This window comes from Oncorhynchus kisutch, linkage group LG26 (genome assembly GCF_002021735.2).
Source record: "Oncorhynchus kisutch isolate 150728-3 linkage group LG26, Okis_V2, whole genome shotgun sequence".
Taxonomy (NCBI): domain Eukaryota; kingdom Metazoa; phylum Chordata; class Actinopteri; order Salmoniformes; family Salmonidae; genus Oncorhynchus; species Oncorhynchus kisutch.
Genome location: NC_034199.2, coordinates 28,766,612 through 28,779,674, shown reverse-complemented (window position 1 = coordinate 28,779,674; position 13,063 = coordinate 28,766,612). Strand labels below are relative to the sequence as shown.

The window sequence follows — 13,063 nt, the reverse complement described above, 5'->3', positions numbered from 1 at the left end:
TGGAAGATTTATGGGATCTTTTATTTCAGCTCATGAAACATGGGACAAACACTTTACAAGTTGCATTTATATTTTTGTTAAGTATATGTATTTTCTTGGTTTGGTAATCGTTTCTTCTTTTTGTTAAGTTTAGTCACAACATTTCTCAATGTACAGTATGTCAACCAATCAGCTGAACAGCCTGACTTGTTGGCACCTCTTTTGCATAATTTCTTTGAACCATACCATTTGTTAATTTATCATCAATCCGAACAGTTATCAGTTAATTTCAAAACAGGTGCATAGTTTTCAACAATTGGCATTAATAATTTCACAAATACTACCAATGCTGCATCTGGATTAACATCCTCATACACATCAGATCAACACACATATTCTTCAACAAAAGAGTCATGAGAAAACAACATTTTGTACGATCTCTTCTAAATTGCTTTAGGCCCAACCTTTGGCACTTTGGCTTTCCTTGTTATTGCTACAATGGAGTGATTCTCTGCAGCATTAGTGAAGATATTGTGACCTCTTCAAGGTTAGGAGAGTTTGTCACAAATTAATCTGGAGACTGTCACCAAAATCACCCCAGAATGAGAGTTATTTCAAACAGGACCTGTATGGTGGTTTCTCTGTCATGATCAAGGATAGCAGGGTTCGGTACACGACTCAGGTTCTCGGTAGGTCCGGGTCCAAACACCAACAGGTAACACTGTAAATCCAGCCGATATATATTGTCTCTTTCGCTATGGTTCACAGACCCCAGCCCCTTTCTCTCTCTCTTCCTGGTTTGTCCTGGCCCCTTATCTGTGGGTCACATTCCGAGTGTTCCCCTTGCCTCTGGGGATTGTAGTTTGGCAGTCTGACATTTTGTGATCTGTAGTTCTTGTCGGGGTGGCCATTTTAGTGAGAGGACAGAGCCCATTTGTTAGTTTTGCCCTCACATATCTTCCATTTATCACTCGGTCCCCTTCTTTGCCACACATCTCACTGATGAGTATTTCATGCTTTCTAGAGCCCACTTTACTGCCAACGCCTCTTTCTCAACGACTGAGTAGTGGGTCTTGTTCGGTACCTGCTTAAAAAACAGGATGGGGTGTTCCACCCCTTCTACATCTCGGCTCCCAAGCCAACCTTTGAAGCATCCGTCTGAACAATGACTTGCGTTCAAATCTGGTACCACCAGCACTGGATTACAGCAGAGAGCCTCCTGTAATGTTCTAAATGTTTTGGTGGCCTTTTCATCCCATTTTTCCATGTTTGGCCCTCTGACTCTAGTCATGTCGGTGAGTGAGGCGACCACTGTGCTATAACTTGGGATGACCTTCCGGTAGTAACCGGTCAACCCTAGGAAGTCTCGAACCTGCTTCTTATTTACTGGTTTCGGCCATCCTCTAATTGCCTCCACCTTCTTAAATTGGGGTTTGATTAACCCTCTTCCCACGGTGTATCCCAGATAATCGGTTTCCTCTAACCCCACGTAACACTTGGCAGGGTTCGCCATGAGCCTTGCCTTCCTAAGGGTGTCTAGCACTGCCTGTACCAGGGGTAAGTGGGATTCCCAATTTGGGCTGTAGAACCACACGTCATTTAAATAGTCTGTGGAGTAAGCTCGCTGCGGTTTTAGGACCTGGTCCATTAGCCGTTGAAAGGTGGCTGGGTCCCCCGTGTAAGCTCAATGGCATGACAGTGTATTGAAGCAAACCGTCAGGGGTTGCAAATGCTGTCTTTTCGTTGGCTCTGGGGCTCAGAGGAATTTGCCAGTAACGTTTGGCTGGGTCCAGGGTCATAATGTACCGAGCTTTACCAATTTTCTACAACTATTCATATACTCGGGGCATGGGATAGGCATCAAACTTGGAGATTTCATTTACCTTTCCGAAAATCTTTACAAAACCGCAAAGACCGATCGGGTTTGGAGACCATCACAATTGGGCTGAACCACTCACTATGTGACTCTTCGACTACTCCATCTGCCAACATTTTCTCAGACTCTGCTGTAATCGCGGCTCGTCGAGCCTCGGGTACTCAATATGGCCTCATGCTCACTTTTCTCCCTGGTAGGGAAACAATATCATGAGCCGTAACCTCAATTTGGCCTGGTATCCCTGAAAACACATCTCTGTTTTTCTGCATCTTTACTTCCTGTACTGGTGCTGGGGACAGAGTAGGTGAAACATGCACTTCGGCTGCCTCCTGAGTGGGCGTGGAGCACTTGACAATTAGTGTCTCTCTCGTTCTCTCTCCATGCTTTTAACAGGTTAATGTGATAGATCTGTTCCGGGGGCTGACGACCTGGCTGTCGGATTCGATAATTAACCTCTCCTATTCTCTCCAGTACTTCATACGTCCTTTTCATGTGGCTAGTAGTGCTGGTCCCCACGGTAGAGTGTAAATTAACACCTTATCTCCCAGTTGAAATTCCCTCAGGGTAGCCTGCAGATTATAAGTGTGCAACTGGTGCTCTTGTGCTTGCCTCGTGCTCTCTGACGATGGGCGTGACTGTGGCTATCCTGTCTTGCATTGCAATGACATGCTCTATAACACTAAAGGGGTGGATTGGTTCTCCAAGGTTTCCCGGGCGACGTCTAAGATTTCCCGGGGGTGCCTCCCATATACCAGCTCAAAGGGTGAAAACCTTGGGGCTTGGGGAACCTCTCTCTAATGGCAGACATCAGATACGGTAACATGCAATCCCAGTTTTTCCCATCCTTATCGATTACCTTCCTGAGCATTGACTTCAGGGTGTGATTGAATCTCTGACCCAGGCCGTCCGTCTGAGGATGCTAAACCGATGTCATCAACTGCTTCACCTGCCACAACTTACAAAGGTCTGCCTTAAGGCGGGACATGAAGGGGGTCCCCTGGTCAGTAAGGATCTCCTTTGGAATCCCTACCCTGGTGAACATGAGCACTAATTCCTTGGCGATATTTTTGGAAGCCATCGTCCAAAGGGGAATGGCTTCTGGGTAGCGAGTGGCATAATCTAGGATGACCAGAATGTATTGGTGCCCTCTGGCGGATTTAGGTAGTGGGCCCACTATATCCATTGCTATCCACTCAAATGGCATTTTGATTATGGGAAGTGGCACTAACAGGTTTCTAACAGCTGGTCTGGGAGCCGTTAACTGGCACTCGGGGCACTCTCCAAAATGTCGGGGCACTCTCCACAATGTCAAGCCACCTCACTCTGAATTTCTGGCCAGTAAACCCTCCTCACACTCCAGTGTCAGGTTTTATCGATACCAAGGTGTCCCCCCAGAATATGCCCATGAGCTAGGTCCAGTACTGTTCTCCGATACCGGGTGGGGACAAACAACTGTTCCACCACGTCAACCCCTATTTTTGAGGCTCTGTACACCAAACCTTTTTTTCATGATTAAGTGGAGGGAACTATTAAGCATCGTCCTATCATTATGGGGGTACCATCTATGACCTGCACATCTGCTCTGGCTTGCTGCAAGGTTTGATCCTGGGTCTGGGCCATCCCAAAATGTGTCAGGGACCATGCCAAGTCTGTTGGTTCTAGATAGTCGCACTCTGAGGCTTCTGGATCCCGATCGACCCCGTCCCCACTAGTACCGGGCTGCTAGTTATTGATGTGGTCTGCCCCTTCTTTCTCATCCTCCCTGACTTGCACCTGTGAGGTTGGCCCCTGGGAATCCTCTTTTCTCCTCTTTTCGCTTTGGTTGAAGGCTACATGCTACTTCCTGCTTGGTAAGGGGTGTTGACTCTTCAAACATACCGTTCTTCTTGCCTAACCTCGCAAAGTTATGAAAGTATCTACCCAGTATTACATCATACGGCATCTTCGGGACCACGCCGACATCATAATCCAGCAACCCGTCCTCCGTTTGTATGCTCACTAAGGCTGTGGGGTATGGGCGGGTATCCCCATGAATGCGCATTCTTCTTTTTCACAGAGGTTACATTGCATTGGCTCTTCTTTAATAGGGCAGCATGCCGCAATATGTCCTGGTCTATTACAATTGTAACAGATAATAGGGTTTGGGGGGGGGGCTCAACCCCCGGTTGATCGGCGATCGACCATTTTGTGATCTGTAAGTTCTTGTCAGGGTGGACATTTTAGTGGGAGGACGGAGCCGTTTATTAGTTCTGCCCTCACATATCTGCCATTTATCACTCAGCCCCCTTTGCCACAATATAATCAAAACAAGTGAATGTCACAGATCCAACACTGTTGCTATGCACTCTAGTTGGTTGAGTAATAATTTGGTTCATATTACAGGTATTCGGCACAGTTAGACACTTCCTCTTGAGATGACAGCTAGTTGCTATGCAGTCAATAAATGTTTTGTTCACCCAGAGAATAGACCTCGGTTAACATCACACACACACACTATCAAGCATTGCACTCATATTATCCAAATGCTGACCGTTCGCACTTGGTGGCCTATAGCAGCAACCCAGAAGAAGAGGCTTTAGATGAGGCAGGTGAACTTGAAACTGCAACACTTCAACAACATTTGACATAAGATCCTCTCTAAGCTTTACAGGACTATGACTATATATCTGAACATATACAGTACCGTAACACCTCCCCCATAGGCATTCCTGTCTTTTCTGTAAATGTTATATCCTTGTAATGCTATTGTTACAGAGATAGCCAGTATATGAATGTTATCCGATGTTAGCAAGTTATTGATTTCATTAACCTTATTTCTAAGGTTATATACAGTATTATAATATGGGCTATTCTTAGCCCTTTCCTGGGTAGCTTACTGGAGATGGACAGACATATGGCTATTACAAAAAAAAAAAAAAATGTTTAGCTTATAGTCAATCAATCAGGTGCTTGTGAATGTCGGTTGGCGTGTGTGTGTGTGTGTGTGTGTGTGATGTTGGTCTGAAGATACTGACCCAAAAGCTCGGCTCTCTCACTCCTCCTAGGGTTTTGAGAGGGAAGGCGGGCAATGAGCTTGTCGTTGAGGATGTAAGCAATGTCCCCACGCTCTCTGGAGGTTTTCATTGCTGGGCTAAGTTCTTTCCGCCTCAGGCGCACAGCTTCAGAGAAGTCCTCATTTAGGAAGATGGCTCTCTCCAGAACAGCAATCTTGTCCTTGAACCTTAGGAACTTGACCACTATTGCCCTGGGTCTGTCACTTGGGCTCATTACAGGTTTCCCTGACCTTGAGCTTTTCCTTGAACATTTTTCTCACTTTCTCCTCAGATTCCGTCCAGGTCTCATGTAAACTCTCTGGTATGCCATCCACAACAATGTTATTCCTCCTGGATTGTCCCTCCTAGATATTCTGTTTTTCCAGTCATCTGTAATAATAATTCACAGACAGTGCTCATGTCATCTCGCGTGGACTTACAGTTGGTTGTCATCTTGCTGGAAGTCTCTTTCATGACATCCACCTCTCCCTGGGATAACTGCAATCTGTTCTTAAGGTCCTGGACCTCTCTGGTCAGATCGTCCATTATTTTGTTAGTTGAGTCCACAAGTATTTGGACAAAGCTCTTGAAGCTATTTTCCAATTGCTGTAGCAATTGCTTGTAGACATCTTGTTGTTGATTTAAAAGATCACGCACCTGTGATCCCCATTACTCCAACCTTCTTTAACTTTGGGCAGCATGATGGTAGCAACATAGGCTAATGCTGGTACTCCATGCAGTTCCAGCCAGCACAAATCGAAGGGTCGATTGAAACTGCAGGGATATAAACAGCAAGATTTTAAACAGCCAGAAGCCTGGAACTATATGTAGTGCCAGTCACAAGGGCTAACTGCTTCACATGTAGTGTTCAAACTATCATGGAAGCCTGGCTAGTGTGATAGTGAGCAGCTAGGGTAGCTGCTTTGCCAAGCAGCAGCTCTTCAGACTTTGCGGTTCGGCAGTATCCCGGGACAGATGGTAGTGGTCCCAGCAACTGAGGCCAACTGCATCGCGGGATCCAAATTAAACAGGTAGGCTAATATTTTTATATATATTTTTTTTTGTTTCTGATCACTCTCTCGTTCCGTGTTCAGCGCCCATCCCTGGTCTAGATGATGTATTGCATGTATTACCTTCATACAAGAGAGAGGCAGCCATGTTGCTATCCATGGACAGACAGGAGGAGGGAGAGTGAGGCCACAAACAGAGTTCATAGACTGATCTGTCATTTTGTGGATCTACAGTGCATTCAGAAAGTATTCAGACCCCTTGACTATTTCTTAATTCTGTTACTTTACAGCCTTATTCTAAAATGTATTACATTTTTGCAAATGTATTAAAGATTAAACAATTTCACATTCACATAAGTATTCAGACCCTTTTACTCAGTACTTTGTTAGAGCACCTTTGACATTGATTACATCCTTGAGTCTTCTTGGGTATGACGCTGAAAGCTTGGCAAACCTGTATTTGGGGAGTTTCTCCCATTCTTCTCTGCAGATCCTCTCAAGCTCTGTCAGGTTGGATGGGGAGTTTCACTGCAAAGCTATTTTCAGGTCTCTCTAGAGATGTTAGATCGGGTTCAAGTCCGAGCTCTGCCTGGGACAATCAACAACATTGAGACTTGTCCCGAAGCCAATTCGGCATTGTCTTGGCTGTGTGCTTATGGTTGTTGTCCTGTTGGAAGGTGAACCTTCACCCCAGTCTGAGGTCCTGAGCGCTCTGGAGCAGGTTTTCCTTAAGGATGTCTCTGTATTTTGCTCCGTTCATTTTCTTTCAATCCTGACTAGTTTCCCAGTCCCTGCCGCTGACAAACATCCCCACAGCATGATTCTACCACCACCATGCTTCACCGTAGGGTTGGTGCCAGGTTTCCTCCAGACGTGATGCTTGGCATTCAGGCCAAAGAGTTCGATCTTGATTTCATCAGACCAGAGTTTGGTCTGAGAGTCCTTTAGGTGCCTTTTGGCAAACTCCAAGCGGACTATCATTTGTCATTTTTACTGAGGAGTGGCTTCCGTCTTGCCACTCAACCATAAAGGCCTGATTGGTGGAGTGCTGCAGAGATGGTTGTCCTTCTGGAAGGTTCTCCCAACTCCACAGAGAAAGTCTGGAGCTCTGTCAGGGTGACCATCAGGTTGTTGGTCACCTCCCTGACCAAGGCCCTTTCCCCCCTGATTGCTCAGTTTGGCCGGGCGGCCAGCTCTAGGAAGAGTCTTGGTGGTTCCCAACAATCAGCAGCATTGCATTAGTGGAAACCACTGTTTTTGTATCAATATTTTAGCTTTTTATAATAAACAAATGTTTTTACAGGGTTAAATATTAGATTCTAGAGCACAACATGTGCTTCAAAAGAAGCTAGAATCCTATAATATATCTGGCGCTCCTAGACTTTCTTGTGCTTCTAACTTTAAAAGAATTGGGAGCACCAATGCTACCAATGACTCATGTTAATTTCGAGCCCTGGCTGCAACAGATGGTTTTTGGGGTGTTTGAGACACAGGCTGAATCGAGGTGGGCGACTCCATATGTGTTAAACACTACAGCTACTGTTTTTCAAGCACAGACTGAGTTAACTTATTTTAGTTCCTAATGTTCTAGTCTCGCACCATCTGTTTCCTTGTGTCAGAAGGGTTCTGGCAGAGATTAATTACAAGATGGTAAAGCAATTAGCACTGGGAGGCAGGGGAATACCAAGTAGCCTAACTCTAAGTCCAAACTAAAGGGAATGTGTCTGGTTAGGCAGAGACACACCATATTATACTCTACCACTTGTGCTCTGTACAACAATGTAATAGAATACTGTGTGTACATACTGATCAACAACAACCCCTTTTGCAGAGTTTTGGAAAATTATACAATTAAATATTCAATATGTTTAGTCTTGTTGTCAAATGTAGACATGGCCCAAATTGAAAGTGAAGTAATTGATAGTACTACAAATGTAAAACATTGAGACATGAATTTAAAAAGAGGTCCACCTTGAGGGAAGAGAGCAGCATTTATTGAATTGCCTTTCTGACCCACTTCTTTAAATATCACCAGTCTCCAAACTCTGGGGAGTAGAAGACACACCAGCACAACTGTCAGTCACTGATCTTTCTCACCAGTGATCACTTCCAATAAGAAATGTTAGATTATAAAAATCATGAAATGGGATACGAGAGTCTGAGATTAATATAGGAATTCTGATTAAATTCAGATTCTTACAAAAATGCATTGTTTTTGACATGACGTAATAACCTGTCTGTTGAGGGTTTGGCTGGAAGTAACTGCGCTGGGTTGTTGGGCGCTGATGCATTTTCCAATACAGTAAGCTTACATTACAGTTAGTAGTTCACTCTATTATAGTTCTAAGTCTACAGCATTAGTTATATGTCTGTTCTATTAAATCCATATGGTAAAATCTTTCTGCCTTAATGAGCTGTCATAATATTGATGCAAATAAACACAGTCCATTCGGAAAGTATTCAGACCTCTTGACTTTTTTCACGTTTTGTTACATTACAGCCTTATTCTAAAACTGATTTTAAATAGTTTTTTTCCCTCACCAATCTACATAAAATGCCCCATAATGACAAAGCAAAAACAGGTTTTTAGAATTTTTTGCAAATTTAATTTAAAAAAAACGGAAATTTCACATTCAGTAAGTATGTGCCTGTGGCGCCTGTGGCAGCGATGACAGCCTAGAGTCTTCTGGGGTATCACGCTACAAGCTTGGTACACCTGTATTTGAGGAGTTTCTCCCATTCTTCTCTGCAGATCCTCTCAAACTCTGTCAGGTTGGATGGGGAGAGTCGCTGCACAGCTATTACTAGGTCTCTCCAGAAAGGCCTGAGTGCTGCAGACATGGTTGTCCTTCTGGAAGGTTCTCCCATCTCCACAGAGGAACTTTGGAGATCTATTAGAGTGACCATCGGGTTCTTGGTCACCTCCCTGACCAAGGCCCTTCTCCCCCGATTGCTCAGTTTGGCAGGGGGTGTCACGCCCTGACCTTAGATCCTTTTTATTTCTCTATTTGGTTAGGTCAGGGTGTGATTTCAGTGGGCATTCTAGTTTGTCTGTTTCTTTGTTGGCCGGATATGGTACCCAATCAGAGGCAGCTGTCTATCGTTGTCTCTGATTGGGAATCATACTTAGGCAGCCTTTTTCCCGCCTGTGTTTGTGGGTAATTATTTATTTTCTGTGTGTGCGCCACTGTTGCGTCACGTTCGGTTTCTGTTTACCTGTTTTTTGTGAAGGTTTCACTTTATTAAAGATGTGGAACTATATTCACGCTGCACCTTGGCTCATTTATGACAGGGAGTTTGAAGACAGTGAACGTGACAGGGGGGCCAGCTCTAGGAAGAGTCAGGGTGGTTCCAAACTTACTTTATTTAAGAATGATGGAGGCCACTGTGTTCCTGGGGACCTTTAATGCTGCAAACATTGTTTGGTACCCTTCCCCAGATCTGTGCCTCGACACAATCCTGTCTCTGAGCTCTACGGACAATTCCTTCGATTGCTTGGTTTTTGCTCTGACATGCACTGTCAACTGTGAGACCTTATAGAAACAGGTGTGTGCCTTTCCAAATCATATCCAATCAATTGAATTTACCACAGGTGGACTCCAACCAGTTGTAGAAACATCTCAAGGATGATCAATGGAAATAGGATGCACCTGAGCTCAATTTTGAGTATCATAGCAAAGTATCTGAATACTTTTGTAAATAAGGTATTTCAGTTGTACAACATTTCTAAAAGCCTGTTTTCGCTTTGTCATTATGGTGTGTTATGTGTAGATTGATGAGGAAAACAATTCATTTAAGCAATTTTAGATTAAGGCTGCAGCGTAACACAATGTGGAAAGAGGAAGGGGTCTGAATACTTTTTGAATGCACTGGATTTCCAAGTCCCTTGTACTATATAATAGAATAAACACAAATTCCATGTGTTGTGGAAGAAATATTCCAAACCAATTTCCAGATGCTATATGTCTGTAATATTTAACAAGATAATCATGTAATGACTGACAATATTCATTACTTTTATTGTGTGTAAAACAAAACATTCACATATCCAAATGAACACATTGTCACTTACTCACTCACAGCACAGGTGATCAAACAATCACAAAGTTGGTTTCTGATTTGAAAATCTTCACTGCACATGCATCATGCTAGATTTGAACCCTTGGGTCTAAACCCTACGTGTATATTTTCTGCAAAGCACACCTCTCATCCAGTCAGGCTATGTGTGAGAAGTTTCTGGAATTAAACAATTGTTTTCGTCCAATAATCAGCAACCGTCAGTAGGTCAGTCAGTACATTCTTCCACTCTACCACTCCCCCCAGGATCCAGAAAAAGGCTTGGTCACACAACTAAATATTAGACCACAGCAACTGAACACACACACTGTAATACCTCACTGTGCACACAAAGGCTGGTTTGAAGGTGGAGCAGACAGGATGGAAAAAGCAGCTTGATGCAATCCAGTAGGAGACTCTTCCTCTGAGAGTGTGTGTTCTGTCCTGCAGCAGTTCCAGCCCAGGGGCTAGGGGTCAATCTGGAATCAGACACCTTTCTCCTCCCTCTAGTTCCCCTCTCTACCTGCCTGTTACCTGCCCCATTCTCTTCCCTTCTCTTTCCACCTCCCTGTCCATTCTCTCCCAGATCCCTCTCCCCCATCTTTCCCTCTTCCCCTCTCTCTTCCCTCTCTTACTTGACAAAGTGCAGTGCCTCTGCGGCCACCACAGATCCCTTGCTGCTGTCCAGAGAGGTGATGATAGAGAAGCCAGCCTTCAGAGCCAGCATCACCGTCTCTAGCTTCAGACACTCCAGAGTACACACGAAGGTACTGTCCTGCTTCAGCACCAGCCTGGAGCCCGGTTCTGACTTGATGAAGTGGCGGAACTGGATCACGTTGGACGACACTTCAAACTCCTCCGGGAAGCCGTCCAGACGGCTCTTTGAGATCTGAACCAGGCGACCTTTGACCTTGTCAATGAAACTGGGGTCACTACAGTACACCTTGAAGCCCTGTGACCTCTCGTCAGTCACCTCCAGGAAGGCGGGCTCCCGCTGTACCGCCCGCAGCTCCTCCCACTCCAAAATTGCCTCCACCAATCCACTGAGGCGGTAGAACTCTGCTTCCCGTCTCAGAAGGCCTGCCTCTCGGAAATCGTCGGGTAGCTGCAGGTCTCCGGTCCGCAAGAAGTTGAGGATGTGTCGGAACACAGGGCCGTCACGGTCGATGAAGGGGTTGCCCATGGAGTCAGTGTGCTGGACGGTCTTTTTGCCGCTGGCCAGCTCCTCCAACACCGACCCCTGGTGGCGGCTGAGGGTGGTGCGGTGCGCGGCATACAGAAAGCCCCCCACGTTGAGGGTGATGGTGCCTGACGAGGGCTTCTTGATGCTCTTACTGGGCTGCAGCAGGTCCGAGTTGATCTGTCTCAGTTCACTGTCCATCCTTCTGAGGTTCCATTCCATGCCGCTCCCGCTCAACAACCTCACAGTGTCTGTGTCTGTGTCTGCGGTCCTCAGGATAAGTGTGTGTAGCGTGCAGTAAAAAGTGAGTGTGTGTGTGGGAGCCACTCGGAGAGGTACTGGCATAGAGAGGAGCGCAGAGCGCACTGGTAGCAGAATGAGTCTGCCTCTCCCTTTCTCTCCTCCCTCTTACATCCCTCCCTCCCTTTTACCTCTCTCTATTTCTCTCTCTCTCTGCATCTCTGCTGGAGGAAGAGGGGGGCCACCCTCTGTCACAGGGTGGGAGGAGAGGGAGTGTGTGTGCATTGGAGAGGGAGAGAAAGCGATGAGTAGAAAGGGTGGCAGGTGCTCTCCTTTACCGCTCTCTCCTTACTTTCTACACCCCCTCTTTTCTTTCCCCTTTGTCTTGTCCCCTTTCTCTCGTCATCTTCTCTCGTTCCCCCTTTCTCATTCTCCTCCAGCCTCCCTCTTTCTTCTATTTCTCTCTCTACCCATCTCTCTCTCTCTCCCAATCTTAGTAATTAGCCCTCTTTTCTCGCTGATGAAAAAGCTCCCCAGCTGTGCTTCCCCACGTGAGACAACAGGAGGACCCTGAACACACACACACACACACACACACACACACACACACACACACACACACACACACACACACACCCTATATGCACACACACAGACACAGGAGGTTGTCGTGGCAGGGAACCTCTCTCCCCAACCCCATCCTAGGAACCTGTTGGTGTAGATAGACTGTAGTTGTGTAAGTATCTCTGCTGTAGAGACTTTCTGCAGTGTGCTTCAAACCATGTTTACAGCTTTGTCCAGGGTGGCATTTACTGGCAGCTTGGTGGGCATTCACTGGCAGCATGGTAGGCACATTCACTGGCAGTGTGATAGAGAGATAGGGATAAGTGGGCAGATTGTGGGTATTTATGTAAATGAGAGTGTATTTACACAAATGCCTGATTTCTCTCAAAGATTGCATGCAGTTGGTTAAGATCTCCCTAAGAGTAAACCCCTCCGAGACGTGTGTGTGTGTATGCGCCTAACTACTGGTGAATGCAGGCAGGGTCTGAGCCTGCAGGGTCTTTGATTAGTCCACATCTTCCTGTATCCACCCACAGCCTCGGGAGTTGACTGGAAGGTAATTAGGTCTAAACTGAGGGTAATGTCTCTTACTGCTCTATAAGGAAGAGAGGCTTGTGATGTGTATAAAGGCCTTGTGTATTATTATGGTGAGTCATAGACTCATATTGTTAGCCTCCAGAACATGGCGCAAGGAGCTTAAATCAATACTGTATAATACAGCACAATATTTCTTTCTACATGGGCTGACCATGTAGACTGTCTGGACGATGTCTTCGCCTGACACTTATTGTAACAAATAGTGACGTGTGTGTTTGACAGTTTTGCTCCCAGAGGTGAGAGAGTGTCCTGCAGGTGATGGGCTGTCACAGACAGACAGTGATGTTTCTCAACCCCCCCCCCCCCTTCTCTCCCTTTAGCATACATTTAGCATACATTTAGCATACAGAAGTGTCATTATAGTAAACAGTGAGATGTGTAATTAAGTTGTTTTTTCTCTCAGTGTGAAGTCTGTTTGATGGAGCTGGCCTGGTGTTGTCCACAGTTATACAGAAAGCTTTGGTGTGTGTATGCTGGTGTTAAAATTGTAATTAAACCAAGCAATCACCCCAGAATCCAGGTGTAGAAC

The 13,063-nt window shown here is 45.5% G+C and overlaps 1 protein-coding gene across 1 annotated transcript; it reads right to left on the bottom strand.

The window, feature by feature from the left end:
- Positions 1-9,892: 9,892 nt before the first annotated feature.
- On the bottom strand, positions 9,893-11,510 carry LOC109877795 (BTB/POZ domain-containing protein KCTD4). The gene has a single exon (XM_020470004.2). It carries the CDS (start codon positions 11,476-11,478, stop codon positions 10,585-10,587), a length of 894 nt encoding a protein of 297 aa, XP_020325593.1. The 5' UTR covers positions 11,479-11,510; the 3' UTR covers positions 9,893-10,584.
- Between the last annotated feature and the right edge of the window lie 1,553 nt (positions 11,511-13,063).

Bases quoted from the DNA above. Each gene is read 5' to 3' on its own strand.
- LOC109877795 (XM_020470004.2), bottom strand. From the start codon at position 11,478: ATGCCAGTACCTCTCCGAGTGGCTCCCACACACACACTCACTTTTTAC.